The following is a 23,311-nucleotide window of genomic DNA, read 5'->3' on the forward strand; positions in this document are numbered from 1 at the left end:
CACCAGAAAACTTCTAGAACTAGTAAATGAATTCAGCAAGGTAGCAGGATACAAAACCAACACCAATAAATCAAAGGCATTTCTGTATATCAGTGACAAATCCTCTGAAAGGGAAATGAGGAAAACTAACCAATTTACAATAGCCTCAAACAAAATAAAATTCTTGGGAATCAACCTAACAAAAGAGGTGAAAGACCTCTACAATGAAAACTATAGAACACTAAAGAAAGAAATTAAAGAAGACCTTAGAAGATGGAAAGATCTCCCTTGTTCTTGGATAGGCAGAATTAATATTATCAATGACCTTACTACCAAAGCATTATATAGATTTAATGCAATTCAAATCAAAATCCCAATGACATTCCTCATAGAAATAGAAAAAGCAGTCAAGAAATTCATCTGGAAAAATAAGAGACCCAGAATAGCAATCCTTAGCAAAAAGAGTGAAGCAGGTGGCATCACTATACCAGACCTTAAACTATACCACAGAGCATAGTAACAAAAACAGCATGGTATTGGCACCAAAACAGACTGGTAGACCAATAGTACAGAATAGAGGATACAGAAACTAACCCACATAATTACAGTGGGTTATTATATATCTTAGATAAAGGTGCCAAAAACATATACTGGAGAAAAGATAGCCTCTTCAACAAATGGTGCTGGGAAAACTGGAAACCCATATGCAGCAAAATGAAATTAAACCCCAATCTCTGACCATGCACAAAACTCAACTCAAAGTGGATCAAGGACCTAGGAATTAAATCATAGACTCTGCATCTAATAGAAAAAAAGTAGGCTCAAATCTCCATCATATGGGATTAGGCCACAACTTCCTTAATAAGACTCCTATAGCACAAGAATTAATAAATGGGATGGATTCAAACTAAAAAGTTTCTTCTCAGCAAAAGAAACAATCAGTGAATAGAGAGCCTACAGCTTGGGAGAAAATTTTTACCCCTCACGCATCAGATAGAGCACTAATCTCTAGGGTATATAAAGATCTCAAAAAGCGAAGCACCAAAAAACAAAAGAAAACAAAACAAAAAAACAAATAACCCAATCAATAAATGGGCCAAGGACATGAACAGACACTTCTCAGAAGAGGACATACAATCAATCAACAAATATATGAAAAAATGTTCAACATCTCTAGCAATTAGAAAAATTCAAATAAAAACTACTCTAAGATTTCATCTCACTCCAGTCAGAATGGCAGCTATTAAGAATACAAACAACAATAAGTGTTGGTGAGGATGTGGGGGAAAAGGCACACTCACACATTGCTGGTGGGATTGCAAAATGGTGCAGCCAATCTGGAAAGCAATATGGTGATTCCTTGGAAAACTGGGAATGGAACCACCTTTTGACCCAGCTATCCCACTCCTCCGAGTATACCCAAAGGACTTAAAAACAGCATACTGCAAGGACACAGCCACGTCAATGTTTATAGCAGCACAATTCACAATAGCTAAACTGTGGAACCAACCTAGATGTTCTTCAGTGGATTAATGGATAAAGAAAATGTGGTATATACACAATGGAATATTACTCAGCAATAAAAGAGAATAAAACCATGGCTTTTGCAGGTAAATGGATGGAGTTGGAGAATGTAATGCTAAGTGAAGTAAGCCAATCCCCCCAAAACAAATGCTGAATGTTTGATATAAGGAGGCTGATTCATAGTGGGGTTGGGAGGGGAAGCATGGGAAGATTAGATGAACTCTAGATAGGACAAAGGGGTGGGAGGGGAAGGGAGGAAGCATGGGGGTAGAAAAGACAGTGGAATGAGATGGACATTATTATCCTAATACGTGTATGAAGATGCAAATGGTGTGAATATACTTTGTATACAAGCAGAGATATGAAAAATTGTGTTCTATATGTATAATATGAATTGTAATGCAATCTACTGTCTCATATAACAAATTAGAATTTTAAAAAATAGCAAAAAGCAAACAAAACAACAATAACAACAAAAAATTTGAAGAGTGTGCCTTTACAATAAACTGTACCAGATTTGGACTAAGCTGTATGTTGATTGCCATGAAACTGAGCAGAGGCCAGGAAGTCCTTGTATGATCATAAGAGAGGTGGAAGCAAAAACCCAGAGAACTGCCCTTTCATCCTGAAAAGCCCAACTGCCCCAAATACTGTGTTTTCAATTCCTCAAGGAGCAAGTCTCTGCTGAGATGTACCTCTCATCTCAGGATTTCAAACTGATGCTTATTTGAATAAATAAAGATGTCCAAAACCCAGGACAGTAAGTTGTAATTTAAACTTAGTAAACCAAGGGAATTTGCAGTGAATAGAGCTATTTTCTCTAATTGGTTATCTTCAGATCTGAACTCTTTCATCAGGACTGATTTACCTAAATATAAAAGTAGTGGTGTCTCTTGAATACTTCTACCACTAGTTTATAAATTAAAATACTGTTGAATTCATCTATGCAAATGTTTATTCTTGGAAAATGCTTCAATTAAAAATTTAGTATTTTTTTTGTATGGGGTGTAAACTGATTTCTCACCTTTCCACTTGCAGAAAAACAGATCATCAGTAATATTTCAGTATTTAACGACACCTGTTTGAGATGGAGAAGTTTGAAGACAGATGATGCAGAAGAGATGTATTTAGTAAGTTACTGAATGATACTTGTTTATAGATGCTTGTCCTGTGTGGGAGGTTTAAAGAAATCTGTAAACCTAAAAATTACTTCTGTAGCTTCCATCATCAATAGAAGTAGTTGCACCAAGAAGCAAGAAAACAGCACTTCTCCTGAAAGGCAGAAACCCTTGCTGGGTGGTGAGAAAAACCATGTGCTCCTCTGTCCACACATCCTGGTGTAGATGCTCAGGCAGTGTCTGTCCTTGAAAAGCATCCAGTTGTGTCTATTCAAACCAGTGTGTCTAAGCAGGATCTAGATGCATTGCCTGGAGAGTCAGAGGGAACCTTTGAAGCTAGACATGGTTGTGAGTAAGAACCTGAGAAACCATGGGATAAACTGCTACTAGAAGAAATTAGGAAGAAAAAGGACCTTTGGCCTGCGTGCTTGGATACCACTGGAAAGTGTAGGGTCACCATAAAGGGGTGAGCAGAGGAGATAATTTTCTCCTGAGTTTTACCTGCTAGGTGTATCTTAAGTCAGGTTCTGCTTAGTTCAAATTCTTAATTTGATTTCCAGGAAAATGTTTTTGGCCTTGCTCTTGTTTTACCAATAGGCTTCCGTGTTAGGCATGCACACTAGCTATGTGAGGCCAAGAAACAGCAAGTTGCCAGCACTGAGGCTTCAGTCTTGTACATTTTTATTTAAATACTGATGTATAATCCTCATATTGTAAGCACAATATATACAGTATTGCAGCTTTACTGATTTGCTTACTATTACATTTTATGTTTTGAATAAACCACAGTTTGGAGGGTGGGAGAGGAAGGAAACTCATGCCTTGATACTCAGGTATCAAAGCACCCAGAGCCTTTCAATCCAGCAGTTTACCCGGTGAACTTTTTTTATGTTTTAGTTTCACATTTGGGGCCAGAGATGGTATCAGAAGGAATTTTCTCAGGAAATGATCTTTAATACCACTACCAGCAGCCAAGCTCCTGAGATGTGCCTGGACCTGTATCCGGGTACCAACTACAATGTCAGCCTCTGGGCTTTGTCTTCAGAACTTCCTGTGGTCATCTCCCTGACAACCCAGATAGCAGGTAAATCTTGAATAACAGCATTTGGATTAACCAAGTCACCATAGAGTTGCTGATAGGCCTAGGTAAAGAGGAACACTGTAGTGTACAATGAATCAAAATGCATTCTGCTGTCATATATACTTAATTAAAATAAATAAGTAAACAAATTTAAAAAAAGGAGGAACACTGTTGCTTTCTCTCATTATACAGTGAACTGAGATAGAGAGAGAGAGAGAGAGAGAGAGAGAGAGAGAGAGAGGAAGAAGGACATGGACTTGGAAAGAGATGTTGAGCAGCTTGAAACTGTTGACCACATGTTTTATTTCCTAAAAATCTATTTCAAACAAAATGTTTGTGTGATTTAAATCCAGGTAGTGTATTCATGAGTATTGGTTAAATTATATGGGGAATGTTTAAAATATGTCATACTAAAGATTTCCTGTTACTCTTTCTTAGTAACATATTCAGTTGGAATGCAAGCACCTTAAGAGTAGGTTACTATCAGGGAGAGTGATCAGCATTATCACCATAGACACCTAGTAAATTCACTTTCTTTTAATTTTCTCTACTGTCTTTAAATCTGTGAATACTGCTTCCCTGCTGCCAAAGCTATTACTAAGATTATTAGCCCCTTTCTCCCTCCCTCCATTTCTTTCTTTCTTCCTTTCTTTGTACTATTGGGGATTGAACATAGGGTCTCACACATGCCTGGCAAGCTCTCTGTCACTGAGCTGCATCCCAAGACTATTAAAAAAAAAAAGTCACTAAGTTGCCTCGTCTGGCTTTGAACTTGGGATCCTCCTACCTCAGCCTCCTGAGTACCAGGCTAAGAATTAGCTTCTTGCTTCTTGTCTCACTGAGAAATTAGAAGTCATCAGGTGAGGACTTTCCAGTTCAAATCTCCCATTCCTACCTGTCACCCATATATTTTGCCTTTCCTCCTGTCTCTGCTCCTATCTAAAGCTCCCATTCCCTCCACTAGGTGTTGGATTCCATCCGTTCTTGTCTAGTCATCCCTTCCCCCAGTATAGAAGTATTCCCAGCACAGCCAACTATCTCCTCTACTAAAGAAAATAATGGAACAAGTCCACACACTCCCACAGAGCCCATGTTCCCCTCCAACTGTTCTGCCTTCTCAACCTCCCTTTGTATTAAAATTCCCTAAAGGAATATCTGGTTTATGGGCTCTGCATCCTTATCTCCTGTTCTCCTTTCACTCACCCCACTTGGGAGGCATCTGACTTTCTGCTTTACAGAAAGGGTCTCCATTCAGCCTCCATCTTGCCAGATCCTGTGGACAATTTTGTTCTCTGATTTTCTCTATGGCATTTGACGCTCCTTTTCAAAACATCTTTCCCCTTGCTTTTGGGTTCTTCTGTTTTACTGGCTATACCTTCTCAGTCTTCTTTGATAAGCTCATCTGCTTTTATTGATCCCTCTTTGGCTTCCTCCTCTTCCTTTTTCTTCACTATCTACTCTTCTTAGGTGATCACTACCAATCTCAGGGCTATAATGATTCCTGCTGATGATCTCCAAATATGTATTTCTAGTCTCAGCCTCTTTCTGGGCCCCAAACTCATATATCCACCCATCTTCTACATATACCCTGTTGAACACCTAACAGGTAAATCAAACAAGTTTTTTATTTCTCGCCTTTTCCCTTACCCCTAAATCTATTTTCCACCTAGGCTTCTCTACCTGGGTAATTGACATTCACCCAGTTGACTGGTAAGACCAAAAAAAAAAAAAAAAAAAAAAAGAACTAATTGATTGTATTCCACTCCCAAATTTCTAATCTATTGAAAAGCCCTATTGGTTTGCTATTCAAAATGTATTCTGCAGAAGCCATGTATCTTCTCCTTTACCTTTGCCACTAGCATCCTGATCCAGCAACAACCAGCTGCAGTTGTTTCCTGTTTTCCTCTTTCACTCTTGACTGTTCCACTCCACCCTGGACACAGTCTTCATCTTCACCGTACCTTTAAAAAGATTGCTCATCAGCCAGAGCGTGCTTTTAAATATAAGTACTAGGCTATGTTAGCGCCACTCAAAACCTTCCAATGAGTTTTCATTAAAGGTAGAATAGAAGCCAAGTTCCTTAGCATGGAGCATATGAACTGGCCCCTGCCTACCTCATTGAATTCCTCTCCCTTGCTTTCCTTCTCTCTCATCAAGCACCAGCTCTCTCCCTGGCCTTCTTGATAGTCCCTGAATAGGTCACACTTATTTTGCATCCAGGCTCTTGAATGTTTTCATTTGCTATGTCAGCGCTTCCTGGGACACAATCATGCAGGTATCTTAGTCAAACACCATCACTCTTGCCTTTGTCCATTTTGTGTTGCTAAACCCGGACATCACAGACTGGATCATTTGTAAAAGAATACAGCATTAGTTAGCTTGTGGGTTTGAGTGCTGGTAAGTACAAGAGCCTGGGGCCAGCATCTGCTCAGATCTGGTGAGGGCCTTTCTGCTGGGTCCTGACATGAAAGAGCAGCAAGGCAGAGCAGAGTGACCCCGTGGGAGCTTGCTGTTATTTGAAGCCACTCCCTCCAGAGCCCATCAGTCCTTGAATGATCAATCTGTTCGTCAGGGCAGAGCTCTCTTGACCCACTCACCTCAAAGATCCTGCCTCTCAAATACCATTCACATATGATTTGGGGAGTAGGTTTCTAAGACATGAAAACTGGGGGACACATTCAAACCATGGAATTCATGAAGAAGCTCCTGCTTCTTCAGAAATAAGAGAAGCCTCTTCAAAAATATCCTCCTCAACATCCACTCTATTATTCTCCATTCATTTACCCTGCTTCCATTTTTTTTCAAAGAACTTGTTTTCTGAAAAAAAATTTGGTTTGCTTATTTTCTTTCTCTCCTACTAAAATAGCACTCTTCAAGGCAAAGGTTTTGTCTGTTTTTTTTTTTTTTTTTTTTAATTGAATGCACAGCTTATAAGGACAGTACTAATAGGACCACAACAAATACTTTTTTTGAACAGTGGCCTCATGATTTTGTGGGTGGGTGGTATTGGTGTTGGGGACCTTCCTGGTCAGTCAATAAATATTTTACACCAAAAAAGAATTCATTACAGTTTGGGCTGGAGAGACAAATAGTATTCCACCTGGCCATTCCTTCCCAAGGTGACTTATTAAAATGAATAGCTATTTAGTCTCCTACTCTTTTGCTCTTGTCATATTTGGGTAGACTACTTTTCTGATTTTAATTAATATTTTATACTTTTTGAGTAAGAGTTAGGGGCTTCCTCTTGATGAGACACATTTCTACCTTGTTTTGTAGACTAAACATAGCTCTAGTCACTCAAGCTCCCAGTGTCTGCATTCAAGGCCACCAGGGGACGCTGTTGAGCTGCTCAACTTCATTGAGACCAGGAGGCTGCTCAAGGTCTTTGAGATTGTGACTGTTTCTTAACTTGGAGAATTTGCCATTTTTAAAAAAGCATAAACATTCAAGTTGTTAAGACTTTATTAAAGAGTTTAAAAGAACCCTCTTTCATTTTATAAAAGGGGCAAGAAAGATCCTCATCTGTTGATGTGAAGAGACACTCCTCCTCCTCACCTAACAGGCATGTGGCTTTATTTCAGTAAAATCATGAACTTTTGAATCTTACCAGAAATGTTAGTTAAGGATTTGGGTTTGGAAATGCACCGGCTGATTTCCCAGAAGAAAAGCGAGTGGAATTTCCCTTCTGTGTATCTTCCATTAAACTCAGTCTTACAGATGGGAACAGGATGAAAGCAAATGCTTTAAATATATTGCTGACCTCAGAGGAGAGTGAAAGTTCTAGGAATGTTGAGGGACAGAGGCAAGTGTTTCAGTGAGCTGGGAAGAGGGTGCTGGAGAGGGGGTGGGGAGGTGGAGGTTCTGTCCCAGTGTTCCTGGCTGGTTGCTAATGTGCTGGCTTGGGTGGCCATGGAACTGAGTTCTTCAGAGTATTCCCAGCATTCATATCCCTTTAGGACAGGGTGGAGGACAAACTTTCATCCTTGATATAAACCCCAAAGAGTATTAAGAGCTTTCATGAATTGGTTATACTATTTTCTTGCATAGTCTAAAAGCTTGTAGGCAAACTTTTCTTTTCATAAGGAAAGGAAGGTAACTGGAGAGGAGAAAGGGAGGGTGGTGTTGGGGCAGGGGTGGAGAGGGAGGAAGAAAACAATGTGGTGTGTGTGTAAATGTGTACTACACAAACGTGGTGGTCGCTTGAGGTCAAATGAGTATGTGGAACGGAGAATGCTGGAGGTAAAAAGGGAAGAAGAGACGGAAAGGAAATTATCCCATCTCTACCTTCAGTACCGGGGCTGGCAGCTTACATGGGGCCTTTCTCTAATTACATTCATAACAAGAAGAAGGGAAAGTGCTTTTCAGATGGTTAGGAAAACACAGGTGTGTCTCAAGCATCATCAGACTGTCACTTTGTCAGCCAGGGTTGCCTTGCTTCTCCCTGCCTCCTGTCTTTCCGCTGGGTGTCCCTGGGGAGAACTGTGCAGGACTGGTTCTCTTGATTCCTTCTGCTGTAGGCTTTCCTTTCGTGGTTGGCTACCCACAAGTCATCTATAGACATCCTTATGGCCTTGGTGAGATCCCTGTGATCCCACAGGCATTCCTGGGGGTGGGGGCTGAAGCTGCATCAGGGGTCCATAGAGGTTGGCCTTCACCCCAGTTGTTTCCTTTCCAAGCCTTTTGTGGTTAAAGGCTCCTTGGTATCTGGAGACCTAACACTGGGTCAGGCCAAGAGTGGCTCATAAGCCCCTCCAAACTTCTATGATCCACACATTTCTCCCATTTCTAGAAATTTCCTGACTACTTTCTAATCCCAGGTCTCCAGGTAAATGGCTGTGTGCGGATGGTATCCTCTCACTAAAGCCATCTGAACCCCAGTCAGCCATCACTGAGATGGATGATCCACCATAGAGGGAAATGGACTGGCTGGGTCATTTCCTTATATTAACTTTAGCTTTTATAAAATATGTATAAAAAGCTTCCTTAGATCAGAAACCTAAAAACCAGAGTTTGTGTGGGGGGTAGGAGCCAGGGAGGGTCATGCTGAGATTTAACAATCTAACTCAGCAAATATTTATTGATGACCATGAAGTCAACTCTCATGATTTCATTGATTGGGAAGACCTGTCTGACCTTGACATAGCTGATGACTCATGGTGGAAGCTCCCATTTCTTTTGTTCCATCAATTTCAATTTTTCTTCCTTTGGGTTGTATGATATATCTGGAGAGGTGCTTGAGGTTTAGGGAAAAACTATCTTGGTGACTTCATTTTTCTTCCTGCTTTTTATTATAGAAAATTCAGAAAAGTAGATGATACCAGTTTCTCAGCAGAATTATATTTTAATTCAACTCCTGTACTTACATGCAATTAATTGATGGTATAAACTTGGGACCTTTGCTTACTTTTGGTAGATAAAATTTTCTTTTTTGTTCATTTTTAATAATTTGCCTATATTAATAATGTTCATCTTATTTTTACTGCCTTAAGTTTATTTACTCCTTAATTTTCTTCCTTTTTGGGATTATTTTTAGTAGTATGCCTATATTAACAAAATTAATCTTTTGTTATACATAGTACAAATTCCTACCTCAAGGTCATTTATTATTTAATTTTCTTTTCAGTGTTATTTTGATATTTAGACATTTTATTTGAATTTTCTATGTCATCACTTTTATTCATGGCTTTAAAATTTCTGTCTCTGGTCATGCCAAGAGAAGGCTTCCCCACCCTGAAACCAGATCGATTCTTGTTCTTCAATATTTTCTTATGCTTCTTAATAGTTTTGCCTTTTGAATTTAAAATGTAGGCCCATTTGGAATTCATTTGGATGTGTTACATGAGCCTAAACTTACGTGATAATTTTTTCCTTAACTTTGATAAGCAAGTTCCCTATTACCTTTCACAATACTGTCCATGTCATACAGTATTTTCTCCATTTCTTTGGTCTCTTTCTGGACTGCCTAGTATCTTCCATTGCTCTGCCTCTCTGCTGTTTGTACCTTACTATTTCAATTATTGTAATTTTATAACATATTTAATATTTTCTCCTTATTCTTCAAAGTTTTCTTATATAGTGACCATGGATTTTCTTTTGTCATTTGCTGTTATGGAGAATTGAAATCGTTGACGCATAGGAATGGTATGCCTTCTGGTTGCCTTCCATGTCATATGCTCAGGGTAAAAGAGCTACATTTTCTAGCCTAGTCATGACCCATTTCTTGCCTGAGGTCTGGTGTAGTTTGAGTCAAGTCACAAGATTCAGGGAAAGGACTGCAGATTTGCCCGGGACAGCAGCTTGGGAGACAAAGAACAGCACCTTGGGAAACAGAATAAGAAGTCAAGGTCATTTCACTTTAGATTGTGGCTGAGAATCAGTTTACTGAGGTTTAAGCTTCTACATTCAAGAGAAAAATATATAAAGTGGGCAAGGCTTCAGGAAGCAGGGCAGAAAGAAGCCTAGAGATCCCAAGTTGATTGAATCAACCAGGTGACAATGGCACCTTTAAAAGTATGAGAACCACACGGGACTGGAAAAGGGCAGTGTGGCTTGGAGCAAGCAGGGGATGTCCTGAGGGGCCTGGACCTGCCTTCTCCCCACTGAGCGAGCATTTTTGTTCTGTTACTGAGGATAGCAAAAAACTAAGTGGGTTTCAGAGGGTTAGTCAAAAGATTAGAGAAACTGGAAATATTTATTTTGGAGAAGAACAACCGAATAATTTAAAAGAACCTGAGGGTTCTCATACAGAAGAACGACAGTTCTTCTCTGTCTTTGTCACAACAAAGCATCACAAATGACACAATGGCGGAAAGGCCCGAGGGCAGTAATTCTCAAATTGCAGGGGTGCATTGTCCTGGTCAGGCATCCTTCTTCCCTGGGGCACTGCTGCAGGAACTAGCCAGGTTTTCCTCAGGTGTGTCCCGGAATCTCTTCTGGGCGCCTCTTCAAAGTAGCATAGACCTTCAACAAGGGTGTTATGTGAGGCCTTGCCCATAAGCTGGGGCTGTTCCAGGTGATGCTCCAGGGTCCCTGGCAGTCCTGCAGGTTTATGAAAAACAGGATCTTTGTCACCAATCTGGGTGACTTTGGAAGAAATTCTAGGTTTAACCCTTTTTCATAGAAACTATAGGGTTCTCTCACTTACACCTGGCTGTTCCCTGGCCACCCTCCGCCCTCCTCTTTTCTTTTATCCGGTGTCCGCGGCAGCCATGCCCACTCCTACTTAAGAGCTGACTCCAAATCTCCCCCACAGAATTTGCTTCTAGGCCTGGAGCTGGGTTTCCAGCTGCTTCTGGAACGTTCCACATGCACTCCACCTAGGCAGGTCCATAAGTGAGCTGCTCCCATCTTCCCTCCAGACCTGGTGAAGGGCATCGTTACCTGCTGGGTGACAAAACCCAAATCCAGGTTTCTCCCCTTGTTCCTCCTCTCCCAGGACATTGTGTTCCTCTTCTCCCCAAGGAGCCCTTCTGTCTGTTTCCTCAGTGCCATTGCTTGCCTCAGACCTCAAGCATTCCTCACCTAGATTAGGGGATGACCCATACTTCTGTCTTTTTTCTAGTCATCCTCCAAATAGCTCTTTAAATCATATTTCTGACATATGAATCTGTCAAAAATCTTTAAGTGACTTATTATTTCCAGGTCCTCAGATCTGACCTACACCTACCCTCTCTAACCTTATCATCTGCGTCTTTGCCGCCAGAACGCATCCAGTCAGTCATGAGCTCCACGTAGTTCCATCACTGCCCACCCCTACCCCACGCCTCTGCATGAATGTATTTCTGTATTTAATGGGCTCATCCTCCTGTCCTTGGTCGGGTGGGTGTTCCTCTGCACCGCAGAGCACCCTGCATCTAACTTTATCGTAGCTCTAAGTGCTACCTGTTTGCAAAACTGTCCCCACTATTAGGCGCTGAGCTCCTAGAAAGCAGAAAGTCTGTCTTCCCTGGCTGTCTCCCCTAGCCTGGCACGGAGCCTGGTGCATCAGGTAGCTGAAAAGTGTCTGTTGATGCAGGAATAACACATGCCATAGGGCTTCCAAAACTGTGAAGGTTCACATAGGCCTAAGTTTATTATAATTTAGAATCTGACGGTTTCTACCCCCAAACTATTTTCTAATCCAGTAAATAGAGTCTTGAGTGTCTATTTGGCTTCCTAGTCTTAAATTTCACTGTAGCAGGGTTTGGGTTTTGGGGGAGGCAGCAGCAGGGAGACATTCATGTGGGTATTTTTCTTTTTCCCACCATGTCCCCCTTTCTCCCTTCTACTGAGTTGATTCAGGGGTAGAATCTAAAGAAGAGATGGCTTAGTATAGGGTCTAATTAGGGCTCTTCTTCCTGCTGTCCTCACTGTGTCTGCCACCAGAGGGTCCGGGGATGTTCCTGAGATTCATAGCATTCTTTTCACACAGATGCTTAAGAATCGCTTCCATCTGGCCCAGTGCCAGGGTTCCCTCAAGCGCACAGCTGTGCGATCTGCCCTTCAGCAGACCATCAGGATGCTGGGTGCATTCTATAATTAGTTAGGGCTTTGGGGGTTGCAAGTGATGGAAATCCAACTCAAACCAGTTTGAGTATGTAGAATTCGTTAAGTCAAAACTAGGAAGAACACAAGTGGATCTTGCTTAGAGCACAACGAGATCCAGCCACAAATGGTCCTCCAGAGCCCTGTGGCTCTCTCTGTCAGCCCATCTGCCCGCTTTCTGCTGAGCTCTTTCTGGGATAGGCATCATATTTCTGGCTCATAGCTATAATTCAAGAGGAAAAATAAGGCCCTATAATCTCTTAAATGAATTGCTCCCTGACCAGTCCTGTCATTGGGGCATGGCATCCATGACCATCAAAGCCTAGTCCAGCGGGGGTTTGGGACACTGTGACAGCCCCATAAGAACCATATGGAGGGAGAGGGCTGTTCTCCATAGAAAAAGGGACACTGAACACACAATCAACAGAGTCTATAAGATTTGAAAAGATAACATATATAGACTTGGAGAATCTCAGACATACGGGTCCCATCTTCTGGGAGTTTTGCAGTTGCAGGTTTATAGCTTTCCTTGGTCTCTTCCAGACTTGGTTTCTCTCAGCCCCCTGTTCATTCTGCAGAATCCTCTCCAGCCCTGATTTAGGGATCCTGCCTCTCCTTCTGGCTTATGTTTCCACTGGGGTACCCCTTACTAATATTAAATATCTCATTTACAGTGGCCTGAATGACATTTCCCTTGTGCCAGAGCTGGGAAAGAGCTGAATTATAGCTTCCCTTTCTGGGGTTATTCCCACTCACCTCTTCCCTTTGAACTTGTGCTAATTAAGAGATCCTTGGGGTTTCCTATCCCTAGGCCTCTCAACCTCTGTTCCTTATGGTCTCGGGCTGGAGAAGGCACAGGGGCTGCTTATTTGTCAAGAATTTGTTTTATTTATGTGATGCTGAGGATCAAACCTAGAGCCTCACATGTGCTAGGCAAGCGCACTACCACTGAGCCGCAACCCCAGTCCCCATGTGTCAGGAATTTGTGGTTCTAGGTTTCTATTCCTGGGCCATTATCGAATCTCAGGCAAAGTGAACAAAAGCATTGTCCTAACATGGCAATGTGACAAAATTGACTTTGGAGTCAAATTAACCTGGGTTCTATGCAGTGCTGTATTCAGTGCTGTGTCTCAAGCACTGAGTTTCGTTTTTTTCTTATTGATCAAATAAAGGTGATGGTCACTTGGGCTGCTGTGAGGACTTGAAAGAGCAGGGGCAAAATGCCTAGCACAGTATCAGCACCCAGTAGTTGTAACTCCAGTGAATTTTGAAAATGGCCAGCATACACCGAGGGCTGCTGTGTTGCAGGCTCTGTTCTATTCTCTGTGTGTGTGCTGAATAGTGAACTATAATTGTTAATTATCATTAATAGACTCATGAGTTTTCTCAACATGCTTATGAGTTGGGGGTTATTTCTACTCCCATTTTATAGATGAGGCAGTTGGAGGCATGTGTTGGAACCAGCATACTAACCCAGAGCCCCTGGTCTTACCCACTACACCGGTAGTGTTTATTTCTGCATCTTACCTGGAGTCCAGCCCCTCTGATGAGAGCCACACTGGTTAGAACTGTGACTCCACACTGACTGTAGCAAATGGATTATTTCCCTGGAGTTAACATGTTTCTAAAGTCTTTGCAGATTCAGTGTATAAAAGTAATAAGTGGATTTTATTAGTTCACTCAAAGGTGAGGAAACCCTGATAGATCCAGTTGGTGGAACCAGACATTCAAGTCACCCCAAGGTGAATGAGAAAGGTGTAGAGTAGAGAATGAGTTCAAATCCTAGCTGTGCTACACTGTGTGTGCTGTTGGAGAAAAATTTAGCTTCTCCATGAATCTGTAACCTTAATTATAAGATGAGATTTTGGAAAATAAGAAACCTACTTGTTCTACCTGCAAGTTTAGGAAAATTGAGGAATATACCCAAGAGTAAGGTAAGGATCCAGATATCACTTTGGTTGCTGCTGAAACTGGCTTGGGCCCAGGGCTAACAGAAAGCTTCCTGGAACTTCCTCTCACATATGAACCTTGCAGCCCAGCTGCGGGGAAGCTGAATCTGTAGGCCATGTGTAGACCTGACTTCAGACCTGCCTGGACTCAGGGTTTGCCTGGTGCACTAGTTATGGGAACAGGAAGTGAGTACATCTGCTCTGTGTTCAGGCTGCCCCATCCCACAAAAGAAAAAGAAGAAGAAGAAAAAATGTGGGGCATGTGGCCACAACAGGCAAACTCTAGCTCTCCCACAAATCAAATATACAGACGGGCAGCTGGGAGCTCTTTTCCGAATACTTGAGAGGAAAGAAGTTTGTAGTGCACAGGCAAAGGTAGGAATACCAAGAGAGGCAGAAGATAACTGCTTCCATAAATACCATCCACTTGATAGCACTGGAGAGATTAAATGAGGTGAGGCATGTACAGGACACATCTAGTGTATGGTTCATGCCTAGTATATCGTCACCATGGCACATGCAGGCAGACTGGCAGCTGATGCACTGGTGCTGTGAATGTAACTCCTAGTGAGATGTTGGAACATTGGTATCAGCGAGCCACAATATTTCTCTCCCAGGGAAAAACCTATTTGGGAGATCTGGTTGAAGGGGAGGACAAAATAAGAACAGATAGCTCTGTGATTTTAAAGGATCTAGAAGTCTGATATGTTGGTTTTTCCCACTGTATTAGTCCATTTTCTATTGCTATAACAAAATACCCAGGACTAGGTACTTTGTATAAAAAAAAGAGGTTTATTTAGTTCACAGTTCTAGAGGATGAAAGTCCAAGATGAAACTGCCCCATCGGTTTTTCCTGTGTTAAAGTCCTCATGGCAGACAGCATATGGTGCTTGTGGAAGAGGCCACATGGTGAGGCAGGAGGCAGAGATGGGATGGGTCCAGTCTTCTTAGGATAACCCACTCTCTTGGGAACTGACTTCATGAGATCAGTGTCAATCCCTTTCCCCCACAGTGACCTAATTACCTTCACTAGACCCTACCTCTTAGAGGTTCTACCACGTCTCACGTCAGCACACTGGGGACCAGGCTTTCAACACATGAATCTGTTGGGGACACACTGAAACCATATCCAAATCATAGCACCCACCAAACAAGGATCTACTCACTAAGCAAATGGTAATGCCCAGAGTGTCCATCCTGTCAGTGATGGAGTGTGCTCATCACTTTTTTAAAAATTGCATATATATATATATATATATATATATATATATATGCCTTTTAACCCTTTTTAAGTATACAGTTTACTAGCACTAAGAATATCCACAGTGTTGTGCAACCATCACCACTATTTCCGAAACTTTTCATCACCCCAGACAGAACCACTGGTCACTGAGCAAAAAGTTCCCACTTGGAACCTCTCATTGATTAATGTCTTTATGAAATTTGTCTATTCTAGAAATTTGTCTATTCTAGGAATTTCATAAAAGTGGAGACATGCACTATTGTCCATTTGCCTTTGGTCATTTCCCTGAGCATCATGTTTTCAAGCTTTATCCATGTCATAGGATGCATCAGAATAAGCTGATCACTTTTTAAATTCAGGACCACTTTGTGTTTTTTCCTTGTTCTGATCGTATCTCTTTCCTTCTTTTCAACATTTTTAGAGCCTCCACTTCCAGAAGTAGAGTTTTTCATGGTGCATGGAGGGCCTCTGCCGCGCCTCAGACTGAGGAAAGTCAAAGATAAAAATGGACCTATCAGGTCAGTAGCTGTCTTTTGTCTTTGGGGGTTGTTCAGGGATTCCCGTAGAGTGTTCCGGAAGCCCTGGTTTGGGTGAGAAGACTCTGTCAGTAGACTGGAGTCATTGGGGCCATGCAATGTTTTGCTTCCCTGGGCACAGACTGGCCTTTAGTCTGAAAGAGCCCTCCAGATAGGCTGACCCTTGAACTCACGATCCTCCTGCCTCAGCCTCCCGAGTCACCGGGATTACAGGTGTATGGTATCACCCCAGCAAGAGAGAGCTTTTGAGTGACCAGGCTCAAACACTTGGGCAGCTTAGCTTCAGATATTAAGCTTTGGCTGGCCATATCAGGCACTGCCCTTTGCACTCACATCCTGTAGTGCATCCTTTAGTGACAGTGGGTCAGGAGCATCCTTTCATTTGCCAGAGACAGAACATGTTTGTCTTTATGTAAGACTGTGTCGTGAAAAGGTCATTTGGGTAATTTTTTTTTTTATCTATTTTTGAATTGAGTTATGGGTAAATACTGTGTAGTTAATGACTGCTGCTAAATTCCAGATGTAATTAGGATGGCATTAATTGACTTCTGTTGGAAGACTACATTGTGTTCAATTTTGCATTTTATTTGCAAAGGTCAAGTTAGGATAGAGAGGAAGATTAGGTTGGCCTGGAGAGAGGAGCAGCTTGCCCACAGTACCAGGTCAAGATGACAATGTGTGCGGCCTGACCCCTGTAACTTCATGTCTCTCTTGACTCTTCAGTCTAGTGACCCCTCAGTGCCAGCAAGGTAAAAATAAATATGAGATACTATAAATTTATAAAAAAGAAAGTCTGGAGATATTATTTGTGGGTCCATTTATAATGAAACTTAGAGCTTTCCTGCTTCTATATTAGTTTAAGTTCAGGGTCTTTCCAGGATGGACATTGCATAAATGTTGCTGTTTTTTGATTCCTGACAAGTTACTGGAAGGCACTGTAATTCTGTTGCTGCAAGGAAGGCAGAACTTATGACATCACTGGCTGAGTGAATTTGCAAGAGTTAATGTGACTTCAGCCAAATAATTACGTAAAGCAAAAAGAAAAGCCAAATGACCATTTACCCTTGTGGCTCTGGGTTGGGCAGGGCTTCCAAAACAGGAAGTGGAGGTCTGTGAGTCATTCAGGGGAGGGTGGTGGTGAGACACAGGGGAGAAGTTCTTCCAGAAGGGTTGAGTTTCAGGCCACCACAACTGCTTCCCTGACGTCATCAGGGCCCATTACTATCAGGCCAGTGGGCTGATTTCCTCAACCTGACCACCTGCTTTGAGCTGGGGCTAGCACTTTTGTCAGGCCTGAGTCTGCTTGGTGCATTGTTTGGGAGCAGTGGGACTTGGGGTACATAGTGGAGCAAGGACCCTGGCACCAAATCCCCCTTGTTGAATGTGCTGATCTTAGGCCAAAGATTTGTCCTGTAGCTGGGCTCCCTTAGTTCTACTGTCTTCACTTTTGCCAGGTTATAGGAATCACCTCACTGGGCTGGTTAATTAGCAATAGGAATTCCCAGCTCTTCTGGAGGTTTCGATTCAGTAGGTCTGGGATGGAGTCTGAGTATTTGTATAATCCTCAAACTGAGTGGGGAGCTGCTTCCTGTCCTGTGAATGATGCCTTTAGTAGGCAATGTACAAAACCAGATGGGTGCAGGTGAGACTTGAACTTGTACATGACCACTACCACCTGCACGGAAAGATGCGAGGGATGTGAAGATGTGCTTATGGACAGCATGGTACAGTCTCGTTTCCTTTCTCACCTGCAGCCATGATTCATAGGGATGATTTCAGATCTCCGGGAAATTTGTTATTAGAGGGGTTGCCTGTAGGAGTGGATGCTCAGCAAATGTTTACTGGTGGTGGAGATGACTATTTACTGCCCTGCAGGTTTTATTTTGTTTCTTTTGTAGAAAGCCCTTTGTTGAAAGTGAGCCCAGACTTTGTGGAAATCAGAGCCGTGAGGACACCTAAAATATTTTTGAACCTGATGGGTGGCTGGAGACTTTCCAAATACAACACCTGCTGCTAGGGAGGGCTCCCTCTTCTTTTCTTTTCTTTTTTTTTTTTTTTTTTAAAGTATTTATTTATTTATTTAGTGGTAGTTGGACATAATACCTTTATTTATTTATATGTGGTGCTGAGGATCGAACCCTGGCCCCTGCACAATCCCAGCCCGGCTCTCTCTTCTTAATTTAGTGATCCATGAACTTTTAGGAGGCGGGAGATGTCACTAGGAATATGGAGCGGGAAATGCAGATCTGGTGGTAAAATAGAATTATGTGGCTTAAACGAGTTTTGGAAATTACCCTAATTACATTTGGTGATGATACAGTCCCTTCCTCTTTACTGAAAGTTTAGCTCATGAAGCATTAATGGGGGCTGATAATAGCCAAAGAAATGTGCAAGGATTTACAAGGATACAAGAGTAAGGTGTTCAAATCTCTGCTCTTGCGTCTGATCAAGGAAGCAGATGTTCAAACATGTACTGCATCAGAGGCGGGAGAGAAGCACAGAGTAGATGGAAATGGAAAGGATGGTGTGATTCACCCGTGGTGCATTTTTATGTTCTATTTCCTTCCTGGTAGGTTTTCTATGTGGTGGGATAAATAATAACAAAATACATGACACAATGATTCCTGACTGTTAGCATTCTCTGTGTGCACACTTAGGGAACAGTTTTAGAATGCACAAATGCCATTTTTACCTTTCTTCCCATTTTGAGACCTTGTGATCCTAGATTAACTCATGGTGACTTTGCACTCCTGGCTTCTCGTTTATTTCACATGAACTTTGGTATCAGCCTGTGAACTGCAGGGAATGTAAATCACATGAGTTCTGTTTTAAGTTGCCACATGATTGTCTGGAGCCTTTGCTCAGACTTAGGACATTAACTGTTTTGGGCAGTTGGCCTCCGTGTGATTGCTAAACCCTTTCTACTGCTGTTCTTTACTTGCCCGTGTGAAAAATCACTGATTAGATCAACTTTATGGCAGACACGGCAGGGCAGCTGTACATGCCAAAGACTTCTCCCAGCTAAAGAAGATGTCCTTGGCTGGAGCTTGGAGAGCTTATCAGCCAGTGTTATCTGGCATTCGCACTCAAGGTCAATTTGGTGCTCCACAACTGTTTGAGCCCTCAGATAGTAAATCCCATGTGGGCCAGAGCTTTTTCTTTTCCGGCATTGTGTCCCCAGTGCCTTGAAAAGTACTTCATCTTATAGTAGGATTTCAATGTATATGAATGAATGAATGCATGAGTCCTCCAGGCAAGGGTCCAATAGGTGAGTTTTATAAAATGCACATCTGATCAAGGCACTCCAGTGTAAAGAGCCCCTGCCAATTTCTCTGCTTTCTTTTTCCTTCCAGTACTTATCAGGTGGTGGTGCTTCCTCTGGCTCTCCAAAACACATTTTCTTGTGATTCCGAAGGTGCTACCTTGTTCTTTAACAACACCTCTGCTGCTAATGGATATGTGGCTGCAGAACTGCTGGCCAGAGATGTTGCAGATGATACCATGGATATTTCTATTGGAGACAGGCTATACTACGGCAAATATTATAATGCACCCTTGAAAATAGGGAATGATTACTGCATTATATTACGAATCACAAGTGAATGGAATAAGGTATAGTTCTTTAAAAAATCTCTTGTTAACTCTAAATGTTCTTCTTCGTATGAAGTTTACTTGGTTGAACTTGTCTTCCCAGTATTTGAGACGTATAGTCCATGTAATGACCACTGAAATGCACCAGGAGGATTACATTGCATTCGAGACCGTGATGGATCTGCATTTGGGTTGATCTGGCCTTGGTCGTTCCTAAGCTTCATGAATAACTGCATTCTATTGCCTTGCTTGACATCTGAGTCGGGAGGATCATCTAGATCTCTCTGTCAACTTCCCCATACTGCTCCTGTGTTGCTACCTCCACTCATCCTGCAGAGAAGGAGGGAGGGGCAGTTAAGCACAGCCCTGCCCCACTTTATCCTTACCCTTGTTTCCTTGGCTATAGAGTGGGCTCCACTCTCCTGTCCCCTGTCCTCAGGAAGGCTCTGCTCTTCCAGCAGTGTTTCTGTCATGAGACAGAGAAGTAAATATTCATTAGATAATTAGTAAATGTAACGGGCTGGACTAGCAGAATAGCAAGAACTATCCAGTATCAGTCAGTCAGGGACAGAGGATCTGGAAGGACCTAGAGACCCTAAGCTTGGTGTAAATGCACATGGGTTAGTAGTGGAAACTAAACAAAGTTATATTAATGCTAGTGAAACATCTCTTGACTGGTAAATTTGAGGCCAAAATAGGAAGGCATCTCAAGTGTAAGGTTTAATGCATATTTAAAACAGAGACACTTTATTAAATTCTAGATAGAATACAAGTCTAATGTGCAATGGACAAGATATTAAACCAATGGTTACTTTTAAGACTATGTCCAACTAGCAAAGAAATCTGGGGGTACCTTGGTCCATTTTGAGTTACTTTTTGCATATGGTATTAGGTAAGGATCCAACCAATTATTATTATTATTTTTTGCTATGGATATCCAGTTTTCCCACACGACTTATTAAAAAGGCTGTCTTTTTACCAGTGAATGTTCTTGACACTCTTGTCAAAAAACATTTGGCAGAGGGCTGAGATTGTGGCTCAGACGTAGAATGCTTGCCTAGCATGTATGAGGCACTGGGTTCAATCCTCAGCACCACATAAAGTAAAATAAAGACATTGCGTTCACCTATAACTAAAAAAAACCATTTGGCATATATGTAAATATTCATTTCTGAGCTCTGTATTCTGATCCATACATCTGTCTTTATCCTAGTATCACAGTGTTTTTTGTTTGTTTGTTTGTTTGTTTGCTTTGGGTTTTTTTTGGTACTGGAGATTTAACCCAAGAACAGACTGAGTCACATCCCCAGCCCTTTTTGTTTTATATTTTGAGACAAGGTCTTGCTAAGTTACTTAGGGCCTCGCTAAGTTGCTGAGGCTGGCTTTGAACTTGCACTCCTCCTGTCTCAGTCTCCCAGGCCCCTGGGATTATAGGCATATGCCACCACATGGAGCAATATCACACTGTCCTGATTACTATAGCTTTACAGTGCATTTTGAAATTAGGAAAGGGATTCTTCCAACTCTCCCATTTTGTTTTTTCTTCTATGTATTTGTTCTAACAAATAGCATCACTATACTTTTAGTCACTGAGGCAGAAAACCCAGGAGTAATTCTTCTTCCTCCTTACCTCTTGTCCAGTCTCTCATGACATCACATCAGTCTATCACCTCTGTCACCTGAAGCCTGCTTGAAATCGTGCAGTCTTCTCCTGTTCCACCAGCATTGTTCAGCTGTTGTCTTCTCTGTACATCTCTTTTCCAGCTTATATTTTCTGCCTCTTATTTCTACTCATCTCTGTGCCCCACACTGCTGTCAGGATGAGTGCTAAAATGCACATCTGGTCAAGGCCCTCAATGTAAAGAGCTCTCCTCTTCCACTCATTTCTTTGCTTGAACACTTTTTACTTCCCTAGTAACTACCTTGCTATTTGTAGTTCCTTTGCTTCTCCAGTGTTTTGAAATACATCCTTCTCTACTTATTCTTGTCCTTCCTTCCTAACTTCGTACTTAGCCTCAAGGTGAAATTTAATCACAATCAAAACCTTACAACTGTTTTCAGCTTTTCCAAGAAAATTTTCAGTTTAAATGTATTTTAAAAATATTCTAATAAATGAAAACAAGAATGCCAGCTGTTGTCACTTGAATCTCCTAAGGAGGTTGAAGGACTCCTTCTCTAACTCCTGCTGTTCAACTTCCTCTGGGATCTATCATGTTAGAGTTTTATCATACCCAGTAATCCCAGCAGTCCTGATTGACAAATATGCACTAATAATGATGCAGAGAAGGGAAGGTATTCCATTCCAGTGGTTTGTAGGTTTCTTCTACCATGATGAGTTTCCATGTGTGTTTCTTAATATTACAATGATGCATGGCATAATGACAATGTGATCAGTAGCTCTGCTTGGGTTATCCAACAGATAGTCACTTGCTTGTTCTTGAATACATTTTGGGTAACTGATGTTGCCATGTGTCATTCAGACAGGCGAGGAATTATTATGTATCAGGACTTGTCATAACCTTGCTTATAACATGCATCACTAGTTCTGCTGAACTTGGTTGTGACCTCAGGATTCTCAACATAGTTCTTCAAGGCAGTTAAAACCAGGAGCTTGGAGCTGGTGGTGAAATGAAGCTCTTGTCATTCTCGTGTTTACAGTAGCATGTCCTTCCTGAGATCTTTTGGAAACCTATAGAAGTGATCTTCTGGGTCACTTCTGTGCCTGCTACCCATGCCAGTCCCTTGAACAGTGGTGATATATGGCTGAATCATAAGGTAGAAAAGCTAGACGGGACTCTAGAGATCTTCCAGTTCAAATTGAGATGTAAAAAAGCTGAGGGTCCAAAGGTTTCAGCCTCTCAGCTCTGTTGTTTAAACGGACAGTATGTGCCACCTAGTTAAATGTGCTACTTTGTTTTTTGCTTACAGGTGAGAAGATACTCCTGTGCAGTTTGGGCCCAGGTGAAAGGTAAAACCATTTTCTGCCTATGAATGCTGTCCTGATTTTTTCCCTATTCAATTTGTAGCATCAAGTTTATGTTGAGATCTCTTTTTTAAATTGTCACAGATGACAGAAACCCAGCTCCTACTATCTTAAGCAAAAAACCACAATTGAAAAGAATGCATGTGTGTGGGGGGTAGTTTATAGCATTGTAAAAAGAGCTCTAAGCTCAGGCCTCCAGGGACACCATGAGTGGGGCTCCTCCTCTCTTTCTGCCTCTTGTCCCTGATCTCCATGTCAGTGATCTTAGGTTTTCCTACTGTGGGAGAGATGGGTCCCTGCTGCCCCAGCTGAACTACTTCAGTGAGAACGGAAAGGTTCTTAATTCAGGGAGGGTGTCTGTCTGTTGGATAAGTCACCGTTGATAGAAGATAGGGAAGCCATGATTGGCTTTTCTTGTGTTTTGTGTTTACTCCTGTGGCTTCTTGGGGGCAGAGCAATGTAATCAGTACCTCTGCTTGGGTTGTACTAAGAGGGAGATGAAATTCCCACCTAGAAAAGGGGCACAAGGGGCTGGGGCTGTGGCTCAGTGGCAGAGCGCTCACCTACCACGTGTGAGGCCCTGGGTTTGATCCTCAGCACCACATAAAAATAAATAAATAAAGTAAAGGCATTGTGTCCAACTACAACTAAAAAATAAATATTTAGGGACAAAAAGGGAGCACAAGGAAAAACATGTTTACAGGCCAAAACAATAGCTACAGCTGTCTCTTAACTACTATTGTTTGTGTGGCATGTGCACATATACATTTACACTCACATACCA

General features: G+C 41.8%; 1 protein-coding gene across 1 annotated transcript in view; it reads left to right on the plus strand.

Annotated features, from left to right (window-relative positions):
- The window catches only part of Susd1 (sushi domain containing 1), a 129,544-nt gene that overhangs the window by 96,562 nt on the left and 9,671 nt on the right, over nt 1-23,311 (plus strand). Inside the window, exons 12-16 of the mRNA XM_076840989.2 lie at nt 2,542-2,633; nt 3,519-3,705; nt 15,839-15,935; nt 19,307-19,565; nt 22,473-22,512. Of these exons, the coding sequence (XP_076697104.2) occupies nt 2,542-2,633; nt 3,519-3,705; nt 15,839-15,935; nt 19,307-19,565; nt 22,473-22,512 (675 nt within the window). The remainder of the gene's footprint in view (nt 1-2,541; nt 2,634-3,518; nt 3,706-15,838; nt 15,936-19,306; nt 19,566-22,472; nt 22,513-23,311) is intronic.

This window comes from Callospermophilus lateralis, chromosome 2 (genome assembly GCF_048772815.1).
Source record: "Callospermophilus lateralis isolate mCalLat2 chromosome 2, mCalLat2.hap1, whole genome shotgun sequence".
NCBI lineage: Eukaryota > Metazoa > Chordata > Mammalia > Rodentia > Sciuridae > Callospermophilus > Callospermophilus lateralis.